Source organism: Gobio gobio (assembly GCF_949357685.1).
Source record: "Gobio gobio genome assembly, chromosome: 14".
In the NCBI taxonomy this organism is placed as follows: domain Eukaryota; kingdom Metazoa; phylum Chordata; class Actinopteri; order Cypriniformes; family Gobionidae; genus Gobio; species Gobio gobio.
In genome coordinates this window covers 15,999,386-16,014,710 of record NC_137107.1, presented here as the reverse complement: position 1 = coordinate 16,014,710, position 15,325 = coordinate 15,999,386, and the positions used below count along the sequence as shown (strand labels likewise).

The window sequence follows — 15,325 nt, the reverse complement described above, 5'->3', positions numbered from 1 at the left end:
TAGACAAACTTAAATTTAACTGGAACTGGGCTGAAATTTATATTTCACAGCATGACACTCAAAAGGGAGAGTAAATGCTAAAAGTAAATGTTATATATAATGTATTTTTGTGCATGATGAATGTTAAGGTGGAGATTAAGTAGTGTTTAATGTATTGCTATGTTAGTTTAGAAGAGTTTCTATTATGTTGTGTGTTTTTTTTGGGGGGGGGGGGTGACAAGTGATATACAGTATGTTAAAGGGGTCATGAATTGAGAAATCAACATTTCCTTGAGCTTTTGATATATAAAATGTCATGGTAATATAAGAATATCCGGAGCTGAAAACTTCCTTGTTAGTCAAAGAAAAGCTTTTATTGACAGCTGGCTCAACGAATGATCGATCAGCGAACGTTCTTCCCTGTGACATTAGAGAGCAGTGAAAAGCTACCTTAAAGGGATAGTTCACCCAAAAATGAAAATTCTGTCATCATTTACTCACCCTCAAGCTGTTCCAAACCTGTATGAGTTTCTTTGTTCTGCTGAACACAAAATAAGATATTTTGAAGACTGTTTGTAAATAAGCAAATAGAGCAACCACTGACTACTATAGTATTTTTTTCCCTATTTCTGCAGCACCGCCCACCGATTCGCGCATGACATGTAATAGTGGCGCTAAACCGGATCGAGCTACCAAGCAATAAACATGCCGTTGAAAATTACAAAATATTGTGCCTGGTTGTGGAAGAACATAGTCGCTGCATAAGCTTTCTTTGGATTCCAATATTAGGAATACGGTTGAACTCTATTTTTAATCACGTTGCTAAGACATTGTTTGTTAATTTCATTTCACCGCGGATTCTTTTTTAAACAAAAGGCAGGATTTTCAGAGAGAATGAAATAAAAAAAAACGATGCTGTGCCTTATATTTTGGATCGATGCAATCAGGATCAGGAATGATGCAACACTTATGTGAGTAAAAAATGTTTTTAATATGTGATAGTTTTGCGTTGTTACAGATCGTTTGATATCTACTGATTATGTGTACGGGTCTAACTAAACATAAATAGAAAGGATACTCCAGCCTGTGACACCATGGTAAGTTATTGTTGATTGAGGTGTTGTGGGTTCATTGTCCTGCGATTTGGGATCGGTCCGAACATGTATGGGCGAATCATTCCGGTTGCCATTTTTCCACATTGCAAGTTTTCTAAACAATTCCCCACGTGTACTGACGGGGGAGTCGAAACTCATTATAATGTGCAAAACTGTTATCCAATCATAGCAGTGGGAGTTTGCTTCCAAGTCTTCAAAGCGGCACGCCCATAAAAACAGAGCGTTCCAGGAGCTAGGCTCAAAACGACCTAACGAAAATAGCCTATTACTTATTCATTACAATGTTTTTTTAATGTAAAAACCACATGAACCACGCATAAGTTCACCTCAGACAACAGTATTTTTTTTTTTTAAATGTTCTATATTGCTGTACTCATTCAGCAAGTGCTATGTAATTATATCAAAGCTTTGTGTTACCAATTAGCAAGGTAGCATTTATTAAATCTTAACTTAAACATTTTTGATGTAATCGATTACCTCAATTTTTTTTAGTTTTGCCAACATATTCGGGAGACAAGTGGAATCTACTTTTAAAACGAAAATGTTTTCTTTCTTTTTTAGAAAGATTACACTCTAAAAAAAATGCAGACTTGTTTCAAACCAAATTTAAATAAATGTAAAAAGTTAAATTTTTAAATTCAAGTTTTCAACCCAACTGCTGGTTGTGTCCACGTTTGACCCAAAATTGGGTTAAAACAACCCAGCATTTTTAGAGTGTAACTTTAGTTTTCAAACCGTTGAAGTTAATTATTGTTCTAATCTTTAAATGGTTTATATACCGTGCAAATTAGCATGAAGTCAAAACACGACTTCTCTATTAAACAGACACGCCTGTTTTGTTAAGGTTAATTGTGATGTAGTATTAACTTTAAATGTATATTGTTAAACGCTGTATTGTTAAAACAGTGAGTCAGCTTGTAAAAAAATAAGTGTACCAACAGTTGCAGTTGACGAAAGGACTAAAATTGGGTGGGGAAGGGATTTTAGCTGAAATAGAAAACGAATAGGCTAATTATAGTCTGACAGGATAATTTACAGAATGAAATCAAGCCTACAATGAGAGACATTGACTTATGAGGGGAACACCCATTTTACAGCAGTATTATGTGGCAGTGAAAAAAAATGAAAATATGTAAACAATTTAAAAACAGTGAGCGCTACTGCTCTGGGTTAAAGTAAAACATGTCTTTTTTGTTGAGAATATGTGTAAGCCTCGCTCATTCCTGAGGTGTTAACTGTGCTTAGCGCGGCAGCGAGAATCCAGTTAAAACTTGCCCCACTTCTTAGAGAGACATAGCAGAGAGATAGTCTTTCACATGTCAGAAAAAATATAAATAAAACAAAATAAGGATATTTCAGATGATTTAAATGTCATGTTTTACTTTTGTTTGCTGAAATCGCTGAAGGATCCATGAATGTGCATCGCTCAAAAATCAAACACTAAAAAAATAGTACTAAATACTAAAGTGTTTTTGAACCATACTATAGTAAATACAGTTGTGGTCAGAATTATTGGCACCCCTGGTAAATATGATCAAAGATGGCTGTGAAAATAAATCTGCAATGTTAATTTGATCTTTTATTTAAAAATGCGCAAAAATATAACCTTTCATCGAAGTAGCCTAAAAGCATTGAAAGTAGGGGGTAAATCACATTACGAAATAAATGCTTTTTTCCAAAACACGTTGGCCATAATTATTGGCACCCTTTTCCCAAGATAACCGCTCTGAGTCTTGTTCTATAATGCCTGATGAGTTTGGAGAACACCTGACAAGAGATCAGAGACCATTCCTTCATACAGAATCTCTCCAGATCCTTCAGATTCACAGCTCCATGTTGGTGCTTCTTCTCTTCAGTTCAGTAACTCATTTTCTATAGGGTTCAGGTCAGGGGACTAGGACGGCCATGGCAGAAGCTTCATTTTGTGCTAAGTGACACATTTTTGTGTTGATTTTGATGTTTGTTTTGGATGATTGTCCTGATGGAAGATCCGATCACGGCCCATTATAAGATTTCAAGCAGAGGCCGCCAGGTTTTTTTTATTTTTTATGTTGGTATTTGCTAGAATCTACAACAATAAAGATCCAGCGGTATATTTAACCATACATGGGGTACTTTTTATCCCTGTGTGCACCAAACACATCTGGTGGGTTTTCTGCCAAAAAGCTCTTTTTATAGTTTCATCTGACCACAGAAACCAGTCCAGTTTGAAGTTCCAGTCGTGTCTGACAACTGAATATGCTGGAGTTTGTTTTTGGATGAGCAAGGAAGATTTTTCTTTAAAACCTCCCAAACAACTTGATTTATAGGGGTTGTTAGATTTTGACCCCAAGACTCAACAAATCTCTGTAATTCTCCTTCCTTGGATAGTCTTTGTCCACTCAAACTGTCCTCCTTGCCGTGCTTTAGGACGTTATAGACACACGTCCTCTTCCAGGCAGATCCGTAACATCTTTAGTTGATTGGAACTTCTTAATTATTGCCCTGATGGTGGAAATTGGGGATTTTTAATGCTTTAGCTATTTTCTTACAGCCTTTCTATTTTGTGGAAAGTCTTCTTGAAATTCAATCTTTTGCTGCACATCAGAACTGTATTCTTTGGTTTTACTCATTGTGATGAATGATTAAGGGAATGTGGCCTTTTTGTGTTTCCTTATAGCCTACTAGATTATCCAACTTGTTATTGCCTTCCGTGTGTGCCTCCACGACGCATGCGCGAGAATATGACGCAGATCCGGCTTTCGGACATATGACCCAGAAGCGATTTGTTTACGAGCAGAGGAAGACGCGCGTGTCTAAGCTGTTGGATTCTACATTGATCGTACTTTAGGTCTCGGCGTAGTTCTCAAAATGGGACTAAAGTGTGCATTTCATGGATTCCCGAACCCCGGCGCTACGTCATTTTCTCGCGCATGCGTCGTGGAGGCACACACGGAAGGCAATAACAAGTTGGATAAAGGTGTTATTTTGATTTTTTTTTTCGCACAAAAACTATTGTCGTCGCATCGTAAAATGATTGTAGAGTCACTGTGGTGAGATGGACTTTGTAACGACGTTTTAAGTGCCTTTTCTGGGTCTTGGGAGTATTAATGTACTGAATGCCAATGGAGGCCTATCTGAAGCCTTTCTCAGCCATCAGCTTTCAACAAGAATATCTTCATTTGTGTTCCGAATATGAACGGAGGTCTTACGGGTGTCGAACGACATGAGGGTGAGTAATTAATGACAGAATTTTCATTTTTGGGTGAACTAACCCTTTCAAAATACCCAACTTTACAGCAGAATAAAACATGTTTACAGCCTGGTACAAATTGTGGTTTTGGTCTATACGGCTAATTTTGCCGTATAGACAACTTGACAACTGTGAGGGGGGTGAATTTTTTTATAACTCATTCATTTACATTATATAAAGCATTAAAGTTCTGCATAATTAAGGGCGTGGCCAACTCGAGTGACAGGTGGATAGCCATTTATCTGCTGTCTGTTAGTCATCGCATCACTTCAGCTCCGCCCACGTCCCGCCTTTTTGCCCATTTTCTGTTATCCGGGAGTGACGCGCTGCCAAGATGGCAACGGCCATCTCGTCCATACTTTGCACTTCAAAACTGCTCATCAGAATCCTATGCGTCACTACGTCCATATTGGTCTGGACTTGATTCGCTGTGGAGCAACTATGCTCGAAACAGAGCAGTTTGGACCAATCAAATTGTCAGGGCGGGCTTTATACGATGATGGACAGATGATCAACAGTAATGTAATCATCCACGTCACCAAAGAGCAAATTAGTTTACTAAACGGAGAACTTGTTCGTATATGCATAAACCTTTACTCTTTCTCTCAAAAATTATGATCGTGTTGGTAAGTACTCCGTGTATCCTTAAATTAGTTTTACAACACCAGCAAAGATTGTTTACACTCATCTTCTTCTCCTACTTCTTCCAGCGTGCGTGCAGTTGAGTTCTGTTGACAACTATGCATTGCTCAACATAAGTCACTTACTCCGTTGCTCTGATTGGTTATAGGTCTATCCAATTGAGTGCAGAGGCATTTTCTTTCCTGGCTCGGTTGAAACACGGCACGCCCCACAATCACAGCCCAATGGAGCAGTATCAGACCAGTATCATATTCTGACTAGAATCTGAGTATGACGACGTCAGGCTAATATAAATTAACAAAGTAGTAAATAATACACTATAATATGCTACAATTTACTGTAGTATCTTTACTATAGTATGGTTTAAAAACACTATAGTATTTACTAGAGTAACTTTACTATAATATACTATAGTATTTTTTAATTTAGTTAGCTTTACACTGTAAAAAAAATCCCCGTAAAATTTACGGTAAAAAACCGGCAGCTGTGGTTGCCAGAACTTTACCGTAAAAAATACGGCAGTAATGTTTTACACTGTAAAAAAAATCCCCGTAAAATTTACGGTAAAAAAACGGCAGCTGTGGTTGCCAGAACTTTACAGTAAAAAATACGTCAGTAACGTTTTACACTGTTAAAAAAATCCCTGTAAAATTTACAGTAAAAAAACGGCAGCTGTGGTTGCCAGAACTTTACCGTAAAAAATACGGCAGTAACGTTTTAATGTCCAAAAATGTGTTGAATTTAATTTTAAAAATGTATTCATCTGTTCACATATTCACTATTTACATAGCCTACTATGCCTTTGTTACTCAGAAAACCCAGGTTTAAGTACCATTTTGTCAAGCAAAAGAGTTGAGATCTGCAAGGCCCAGATCTGGTACATTTGGATTCCACGTGTAGCTACCAGATGTGGGCCGGATCTGGGCAGACACTATGTTTTAATAGAGTTTTCACACATTTCCTCCACTTCTGCAGTGATCTTTCTCCGTAGTTGCCTTCGCACACTTTCCAAAGTCAACTTGGATGGTGAATTGTCATATATATAGATATATTGATAAACGTTATTTTCTGAGGCAATACGTTTTCAAGATTTTTTCAAGTAAAGTTAACACATTGAAATAGCCTGTGCATTGTGTAGCCTAATCTCAGGGTTGGTGTTAATCATTATTGCACCAGTTGAGAAGTGAGTGTCATAAAGATTGTGTTTTGACCATAATTTATCCTCCCAGACACTAGGGTAATATAATCTCAGGAACAAACAAAGGGATAGCACCACTTCTTATGAACTAAAGTCCTGACCGAGTTATAGTGTTGGACTTTGACTTTAATGGTTAGACCATGCCGGACAGTTTTATTGACAAAATGATAAAATATTTCATCACAATACATATTTACCTATTGATATAAGTGGAATGATAAGACTTAAAAAAAGGACACTTGACATTTTCCAGTAATCTACCACACAGTGCTTTGACATGAGCTGTTACACATCTGCACCACTAGAGGGCGCCACACGCTGCAGTCGCTGAAGCTGAAACAACAGATTATCTCACCACCTCATGGTTACACAGCAAAGTTCTTGAGCACTGGATTGTTTTATAAATATCGTTCACATATTAGCAAATGAGTATACAACCCTCAGGTATAGTATTTTGAGTGAGATTGATACCAAAACAAGGGACGTGAAATAAAGTTGGCAATATGTTACATCAAGTTCATTTTATTAAGTAAAGTTCAAGTGTATTTTTAAGTATACTTTATGTATTCTTTAAGTATACTTTATGTATATGTATATTTATGTATTCTATCAAAACTAGAAGTATAGCCTACTTGTAAGTGTACTGTTTCAATATACTTGGGACTAAATTGACCCACTTTTAGTTGGCCATACAGGCCATAACAATGTAATATTTCTGTAAAAAGTGTCTTATATAGGCTACCTTTATCTATCTAAAAATGTGTGTCCATAAATCTTGCGTCAATTCTGCCACCGTACTATACTTTGCCTTTTAATTGGTGGATAATTTTCACCCACAACTATGTAAGATACAGGAAATTATGTCACTTTCATTGAGGAATGATAAGGTCAGAAGCATTGAAAGGTACACTATATTGGCAAAAGTTTTGCATGCACATGAACTTTAATGACGTCCCATTCTTAATCCATAGGGTTTAATATGGAGTTGGCCCACCCTTTGCAGCTATAACAGCTTCAACTCTCCTGGGAAGGCTTTCCACAAGGTTTAGGAGTGTGTTTATGGAAATTTTTGACCATTCTTTTAGGAGCACATTTGTGAGGTCAGGCACTGATATTGGACGAGAAATCCTGGCATGCAGTCTCCGCTCTAATTCATCCCAAAAGTGTTCTATTGGGTTGAGGTCAGGACTCTGTGCAGGCCAGTCAAGTTCCTCCACACCAAACTCGCTCATCCATGTTTTTATGGACCTTGCTTTGTGCACTGGTGCGCAGTCATGTTGGAAACTCATTCCATGAAGCTCTCTACGCACTGTTCTTGAGCTAATCTGAAGGCCACACAAAGTTTGGAGGTCTGTAGCTGTTGACTCTGCAGAAAGTTGGCGACTTCTGCGCCTCACCATGCGCTGATCCTGCTCTGTGTTTCGACGTGGCCTACCACTTTGTGGCCGAGTTGCTGTTGTTCCCAATTGCTTCCACTTTGTTATAATACCACTAACAGTTGACCGTGGAATTTTTAGTAGTGAGGAAATTACACAAATGGTTTTATTGCACAGGTGGCAACCTATCATGGTACCACGCTTGAATTCACTGAGCTCCTGAGAGCGACCCGTTCTTTCACAAATGTTTGTAGAAGCATCTGTATGCCAAGGTGCTTGATTTTATACACCTGTGGCAATGGAAGTGATTGGAACACCTGAACTCAATGATTCGGAGGGGTATCCCGATAGCCTACTTTTGGCAATATAGTGTATGTGAGCTCTATTTAATCTTTTTATAACGTTTGTAAAACGTCAAAATTAATACCACAATATCAAAAGGAAAACATAATTTATAACTGATCACACAGTGGGTTTAAACATATTTTAATCATGATTATATTAGTGCCATGTGCGGGAGTTTTTGGCTAAAAAGTTTAAAATTGTCAATTACCATCAAACTCTTGTTACCAGTGTTATTTCTACACATTGCCTAATTTGTCTGTAACAAAGTTGACAAATAATACTATAAAGAAATTGCTTTTTCGTTAAAAGTACAAAAAGGAAGTAAGTTGTGTTTGTTGTTGTGCACTGATTTATTAAAATTTAACATGTTTTCAATTAGAATACTGGAAAGAATTTCTGTCAGTGAAAAGTTTTTTTCTTAACTTTTTGAAATACAAAATCTATCTCCAGTTATAGAATCACTCAACTACGTTTTGGTGACCTGAAAACGCAAACCCTTGCAAACGTGTTTCAAAGTCTCTGTGTAAACTACAAAACCTTGAATCTGTGAAAACTGTGATGGCAAGCACATGCGTATTTTGTGTTTAGTCTATATAGGCATGCACGTTCATTGTGCTCTGTAGTAAAAGCAGATCTTGACCCCCCATTGACTACCATAGTAGGAAAAAGAACTTAAGTTAAGTTAAGGTTAAGTATATTTTAAGTACACAAGTATATTTCCAAGAAGTACATAACAAGTAGACTGAAATTATACTTTCCTATTTTTAGATTAATAGAAGTATACTAATAGCACAATTGAATAAACGTAAGGGCAGTTCTAATCCTAAATCAAGGTTGTTGATGTTGATCCAGGAACACGTCCTACTTTCGGTCTTAATAAATTCCACCTTCAAGGGACACAGATCCTGATTGAATGTGCATGGGGTCCGTTTTTGTTGGAAATATTGTTATAAAACTACTACGGAAAAAATAGACAGGACCTGAATTATAATACACAACGCACCGTGTTGCACCAAAACATTTTATTCTATAAAAGGAGTGGGTAATCACAACTGTACACGGGAAACTGACTTTCAACACCATTTCTCACAGTATCAAAAAGCTTGCGTTTTCCTCGCTGATCTTTACACACTTGTTCTGTACAAATACAAAAGAAATAACATTAATTACTTGTCTTGTTATAATGATAACTGCATTGCACTGAGTAATATAGTACTGGCCCATAAGTTACTGCATTCAATATAAAATACCTATGATTCTGAAAGTTTAAAAGAGAATTTAATGATAACCACACTTGCACACATACACTCACACGAAACCCAAACCCTTTCAAGATTTGAGCACAAGGTCGCACACTATTTTAAACAAATTAGATACAAGTGATGAAAGCAAACATGCTCAGAGAGACAAGGATGACACAAAGTTCAGTCGTGGGCACTTCAACATTGATAAGGGGCTGACTCCTAACATTACGCCATCTTGGAATACAATAATTTCAATTTAGGATGATATGAAGGTACATGTTTTACCAGCATGTAGTAATTAGAAATAGGCCATGCATATGTGCTATGAATGGCCATGGTTTCACACATTTCATGGATTTCATGTGGATTATCAGTGCTTATAGGCCACATCTGTCAGGGCACCAACGCTTTGACATGCTCACCGACTTCACAAAGAAAACACTACTCTCCATGCAACACTTTAGGGGTGTACAACACATTAGGGACTCAATTCAAGGGATTAAACAAACAAAAAAGAAAAGAAATAAAACAATAAATTTCAAAGAAACAACAACAAAAAAAGAGAAAGAAAACGAGTATTTCACATTATCTAGTCAGTGTTAAAAATAGAAATCCACCCGTTACATTTATTCAAGAACTTTGTAGATTATATACAGTATGTACATTAACTCTTTAATTATTAATTGTCTGTAAGTCTATGAACAGTTTTAAAAAAAGAAAGGGATCGCAATCAAATGCATATACTCTTCTAGAAAGATGTGCTTAGTAACGTTTGACTTGAAGCGAGAGAACAATACAAAATCTTACGACTACATTGCTCTCTGGACCAAATATCGTGCAGCTGCTGCAGACATGCACTTAACTCTCAAAGGCTTGAATCCAACGAGTGTTTCTTCTGAAAAAAGGCATAATGTGCACTTAATCAGCTGCTAGCGATTGAAATGATGACCAGGGCAATGAGTGCTAGCTAGAGGGAAGAAGTGTCCAGGATACCCTCTCCTCACAGATTTATATGATTTTCATAATATCACCGTCCAATAACTTCAACATATTGTTGGGGGTTGAGGGGGGTATTTTTTGCATATCATGCATATCAGGCCAGGAGCTGTTAAGACTTGTTTTGTCACTGTGAACTAGGTGCAAATAGGGATTTTCAGGGTGCCTCACAAAAATAGGGGTCCCAGTATCGAACCCTGAGGAACTCCGAAAACCTGCGCAAATCAGATTTGCATGTTTACTTCAATTAAGGCTCTGATGGGCTAGAAGTAACATTGCATCTAGACATCTGTACTATTATATCTCTGATTATGTCTTCTTTACAAATATGCAAACAAGTGTGCTTAAACACAGACATACACACACATACACACCAATTTAGTAAGCTCCCCCTTTCCCTGCGAGTTATGTTGCTTTTTTTAAAAGTTTTTCACAGCCTTATGAAATAATATCTGAAGGTTAGATAAACACCCATCATAAGGTGTTATGTTAGATGCCATTATTGGCAATAAAAATGTGTTTTTCTAAAAAAAACAACTAAAAGAAATACTGTTTTTTTGCGCCAAACTATTTTTGGGAAGATGCTTAGACAACAAAAAATATTTTACAAAAATTCACAGTCTTGTCAGCCCCCTGCCTCTACTTCTCATTGGGTTAGGGTAAATATAAAAACTGATTTGTTTAAACAAACAAAAAAAATCTAAAACAGGGTACATCTTCAGCTGTCTTTACAATGCGCTCTACGTTCATTTCCATCCACACAGAAACGTACAGGTCGAGGTTGTGTTTACAAATTTAGGACAACAAAAAGTTTGGATAAAATGCAAGAATTCAACAAGGCAGCTGTAGATGTATCTCAAACCATCCTAACTCATTAAAATGACCAAATTTATTACACAACTCTACTTTTTCTTAACCATCTTGCATAAAATCCTTTACTTTCTCACTTTACTTTCTATACTTGTTTCAAACGAATCATGTCAATAAGGGGTACCTTCCCCAATCTTCACTCTCTGCTTATAGCAGTGCTGCGTGCGGTTTGCCTTTCTTGTAGTCCCTTCAATTAATGGCTAATGATCAGGCATTGAGATGGAGGTGGAGGTTGCCAGTGGACGGGTGGTTTGTGGCTTTTAGAAGCTTGGCAGAAAACTGCAGCCATGTTCTGACCAGCAGGGGTCACCAATATGATTGCACCACCCCTTCTCCATATTCAACACATATGTTCGTATCCGGAGACTGGGGAGGTGGCGTCAACAGCGGTTGGAATCCCCGGATGGGCGCGCATGTCTCCTGAGGAGCAGGCAGGGAGGTGAGGGCTGGGGATGGTGGCGCAAAAAAGTGTTTCACATCATGACGTGGCGCCGTCGATGAAGTGCCAGGTGGTCAGAGCGAGAGAAGCTGCGGTCGCAGTCGGTGCAGCGAAAGGGTTTGATGCCGGTGTGCTTGCGAAAGTGTCGCGTCAGCTCGTCCGAGCGGGCAAAGCGCCAGGTACAGCCCTCCCATGTGCACTGGTACGGCTTTTCACCTGTAAATGCATCACCACGTCAATTAATATGCCTGATATGATAATAATATGAAATATATATACACATATACATATACACACACACACACACACACACACACACACACACACACACACACACACACACACACAATTCCGTTCAAAAGTGTGGGGTCGTTGCTCACCAAGACTGCTTTAATTTAATCAAAAAGGCAGTAAAACTGTAATATTGTGAAATATTATAATTTAAAAGAGTATTTTAATTAGTGCTGGGCAATAGAATAATCGCGATTAATTGCATCCAAAATAAAAAAAAATGGGGTTTTACATGATATATGCATAATGTAGAAAAATATGTTATATCTATATATAAAATATTTATATCTATATACAAGATAAATTATATATATATATATATATATATATACACACATATACACACAGTATATACATGATCATATTTATTAAATATATACATTAAGTAGTGTGTATTTTTATATATATATATATATATATATAATAATTATAAACAGTACACATACATATATTATGTAATCACAAACTTTTATTTTGGATGCGATTAATCGCGATTAATCTATTGCCCAGCACTAAATTTAATATGATTTAAAATGTAATTTTACACTGCTTTTATTTAAACAAAAAGACAGTAATATTGTGAAATACTACAATTTAAAATTCTACTTTTAATATAATGTTAAATTTAAGCTGAATTTTCAGCATCGTTACTCCAGTCTTCAGTGTCAGTGTAAATAAATTACATTTGCACCAAAAATAATGGCAGAAAAAAGGCATACCTGTGTGTATTCTCCGGTGGGCTTTCAGATGCGAGCTCTTGGTGTAGACTTTGTTGCAGCCGTCATAATCGCACATGTGCACACGTCTTCTCTTCATGTCCGGCGAGTCGGGGTCAACTTGGATGTCCACATCTGTATTCATACTAGGAACAATGTGAAACATTTTAGCTATTAGGGTGTGGTGATCACTTCAAGTCATACTAAACCTATCCTTAGATTATCTAAAGATTAAGAGCGCATTTGAGCATGTGAAGACAGGCACAAAAATTCAGTATTATCTTTATAAACAGTAAAACAGATTAATCCATCAAAGTCCTTTGGATTACAGTGATCAAATTAGATCAGTTATACAATAAACTTGTATTGCAACACTCTTAACCCTATAAAGCCTACTGTATGATATTTCATACACAAGGCCTCTAAATTACCAACACAATCAAAAACCTGTAGTACACAATCTACTACATGCCTTTGTCATCATATTGTATATACTTTTTTAGCTAGTTAAAAGGCCTTTTAGTATAATTACTGATTTTATAAAGTAAACATAAGAATAACTTTGATATTGTTAGTCATTTTCCAAGATAAACATTTACTGGACAGATTATAAATGCATAATTTGTAGAAAAATCATGTTAAAATGTGAATCTAATCAAGGGAATGGTCAACAGTATAATTATAGTTGTAATTACAGAAATGAATGAAAAATGTAATTACATAGTAATATACGTTATAGTAATATAAGTACAATGTAAGACACATAAGTGAATTGTATCAAATTATTAACTTAAATGTTAGCACATAGAAGCTAAAGACACCTAATATAAAGTGGGTCCTAGAATTTCATCCTACTTTATAGTAATGGTCAACTGATTTATCGCCAAGGCAAATATATTGGCCGATATTTGGCATTTTTATACATATTGGCATTGGCCAGTTTTTCTGATTGGTCGATGTGTTAGAAGTGGGACTTTTATTTTGACGGGTAGCGCTGAAAACGCCAGTGCCTGAGAACAGCAGCGCCTGATCACACAGCACTCACATTCTTCTCTGTCAAGAAGTTGCCATCTTAAGTATTAGAAGTATTTTATTTTAAAGATTTCTTTTTTTTATTTATATAAATATTAATTCAAATAAATATAAATTATGTATATTATATATCGGCCATCTTCACCCTGCTCTCTAAGATATCGGCAATCAAAAAACCAATATCGGTCGACCGTATAGCCATATAGCCATCAGCAATTGAGCCAAATCTGAATAAAACTAGGATGTTTTTTCCTCATCCAGAATGAGCTCCATATTGTCTTATACCATACTATATGAAAGCCAGATGTATAAAATATAATACTTAACCTATTGGAAGCAGGACTTTTATTTTGACTGGGCACCAGACTTTAATTATGTGAATGCCAGCGTCTGAGCACACAGGCCTCCTATTCTCTGTCTTCATTAGTTTAGTTTGCCATCTATGTTTAATATATATATATATATATCATCACACACAAAAACAATTCTATTTAACAATTTTACAATTGATGTAAAAATGTATGTTCTTTTTATTAAAACCTTCTACAATAAATCTCATCAAGTTAGTGATAAGCATTTTTACATTTATTCCAAAATAATAACTAAAGGCTGTAACAATTTAAACAACATATTTTATTTGTGAACATATGTTCAGCTGTTCTTTTTAAGTCAGGTTATTTTCGGATCATTAGCCATGCTCTGTAAACACTGTTCACAGACACGAAGACTTTCATTTCACTTTCATTTTCCAAGCTCACTAAAAACCCGCACAGTCATCATGTTTTCAGGCCATTTCAAGTTTGATTGTGAAGTGACAAAGTGTTGATATCTAAGTGGCTGAGCTGTTTACTTACTTTTTGATTAGCCTTCCCATTAACACCATAATTTTGTTCATCTGACTGTTTCGCGAATGCGGAACGCGCACGAAAACAAGAGACAGAATTTATTGTGTGAACCAATCATAGCGCGTTTTCTCAATTTTCAATTGCCACTAAACCCACTGCATGCTTTAAAGGCTCTGTTAACAGTCAATGGGCCAGGGGAGGCTTGTGTTGTTTTATTTCTGAAATATGGATTATTTTTTCATCCAATTTTTTGAGGAGGCAATTGCTATGTTTCCATCCAAAGTTGCGAATGTAACTTATTCGCAAAATTGCAATAACGTATAAAACATTTGCGAATAAAGCTTTCCATCCAGTGAGTCGAAGAGAAGATAATCGTCACTTCCTGATAAACTACTGCTAAAAAATCAATAAGAAACATAGGAGAAGCCACCATATATAATCATTTTCGTATATAATAAATTATTTGCGTCTCAGAGAAACCTGTGCATCTCAATAAACTTGTTGCCTTGCTTTCAGAGGCAGATTGTCACAATTCAACAGTGTGAGTGCCCATGAGAACCACCTGAGGGCACTCCACCCCGGACTGTCACTCCATCACAAACTACATTACCCATAATCCTTTGCCCGGACTCATCATCACTCATTGTTTGCACCTGTGTCACATTACCTCATTACCCCATTACCCCAGCCTATATAACCATGTTCACTCTTTCATCAACTGCGAAGTCTTGTTTAGTGTTTCTACTGCAATTCTGATCGTTTCCCTGGTTTCATGTATCTTGGTCTTTGATTACTTGCCTGTTCCGTGGATTACCCTTTTGCCTGTCTCTCCTGCCTTGTTTACCTGTTTGGACTGCTTGCCTGTGTATGACCTTTTGCTTGTTTTTGACTACGATTGTGGATTAACCTCTCAATAAAGCTGCGTTTGGATCTTCAACCTTCTGACTCAGAGCAGTACGTTACACAGATGCTGCTGTTTGGGAACGCAGTCATGCAAGACATTTC

General features: G+C 36.7%; 1 protein-coding gene across 1 annotated transcript in view; it reads right to left on the bottom strand.

Moving 5' to 3' along the window:
• Positions 1 to 8,227: 8,227 nt before the first annotated feature.
• klf8 (Kruppel like factor 8) overlaps positions 8,228 to 15,325 on the bottom strand; it is a 69,531-nt gene continuing 62,433 nt past the window's right edge. The window contains exons 5-6 of the mRNA XM_079835012.1: positions 12,447 to 12,589; positions 8,228 to 11,652 (exon numbers count right to left, since the gene is read on the bottom strand). Coding sequence (XP_079691138.1) covers positions 11,471 to 11,652; positions 12,447 to 12,589 — 325 coding nt within the window. The 3' untranslated portion in view covers positions 8,228 to 11,470. The remainder of the gene's footprint in view (positions 11,653 to 12,446; positions 12,590 to 15,325) is intronic.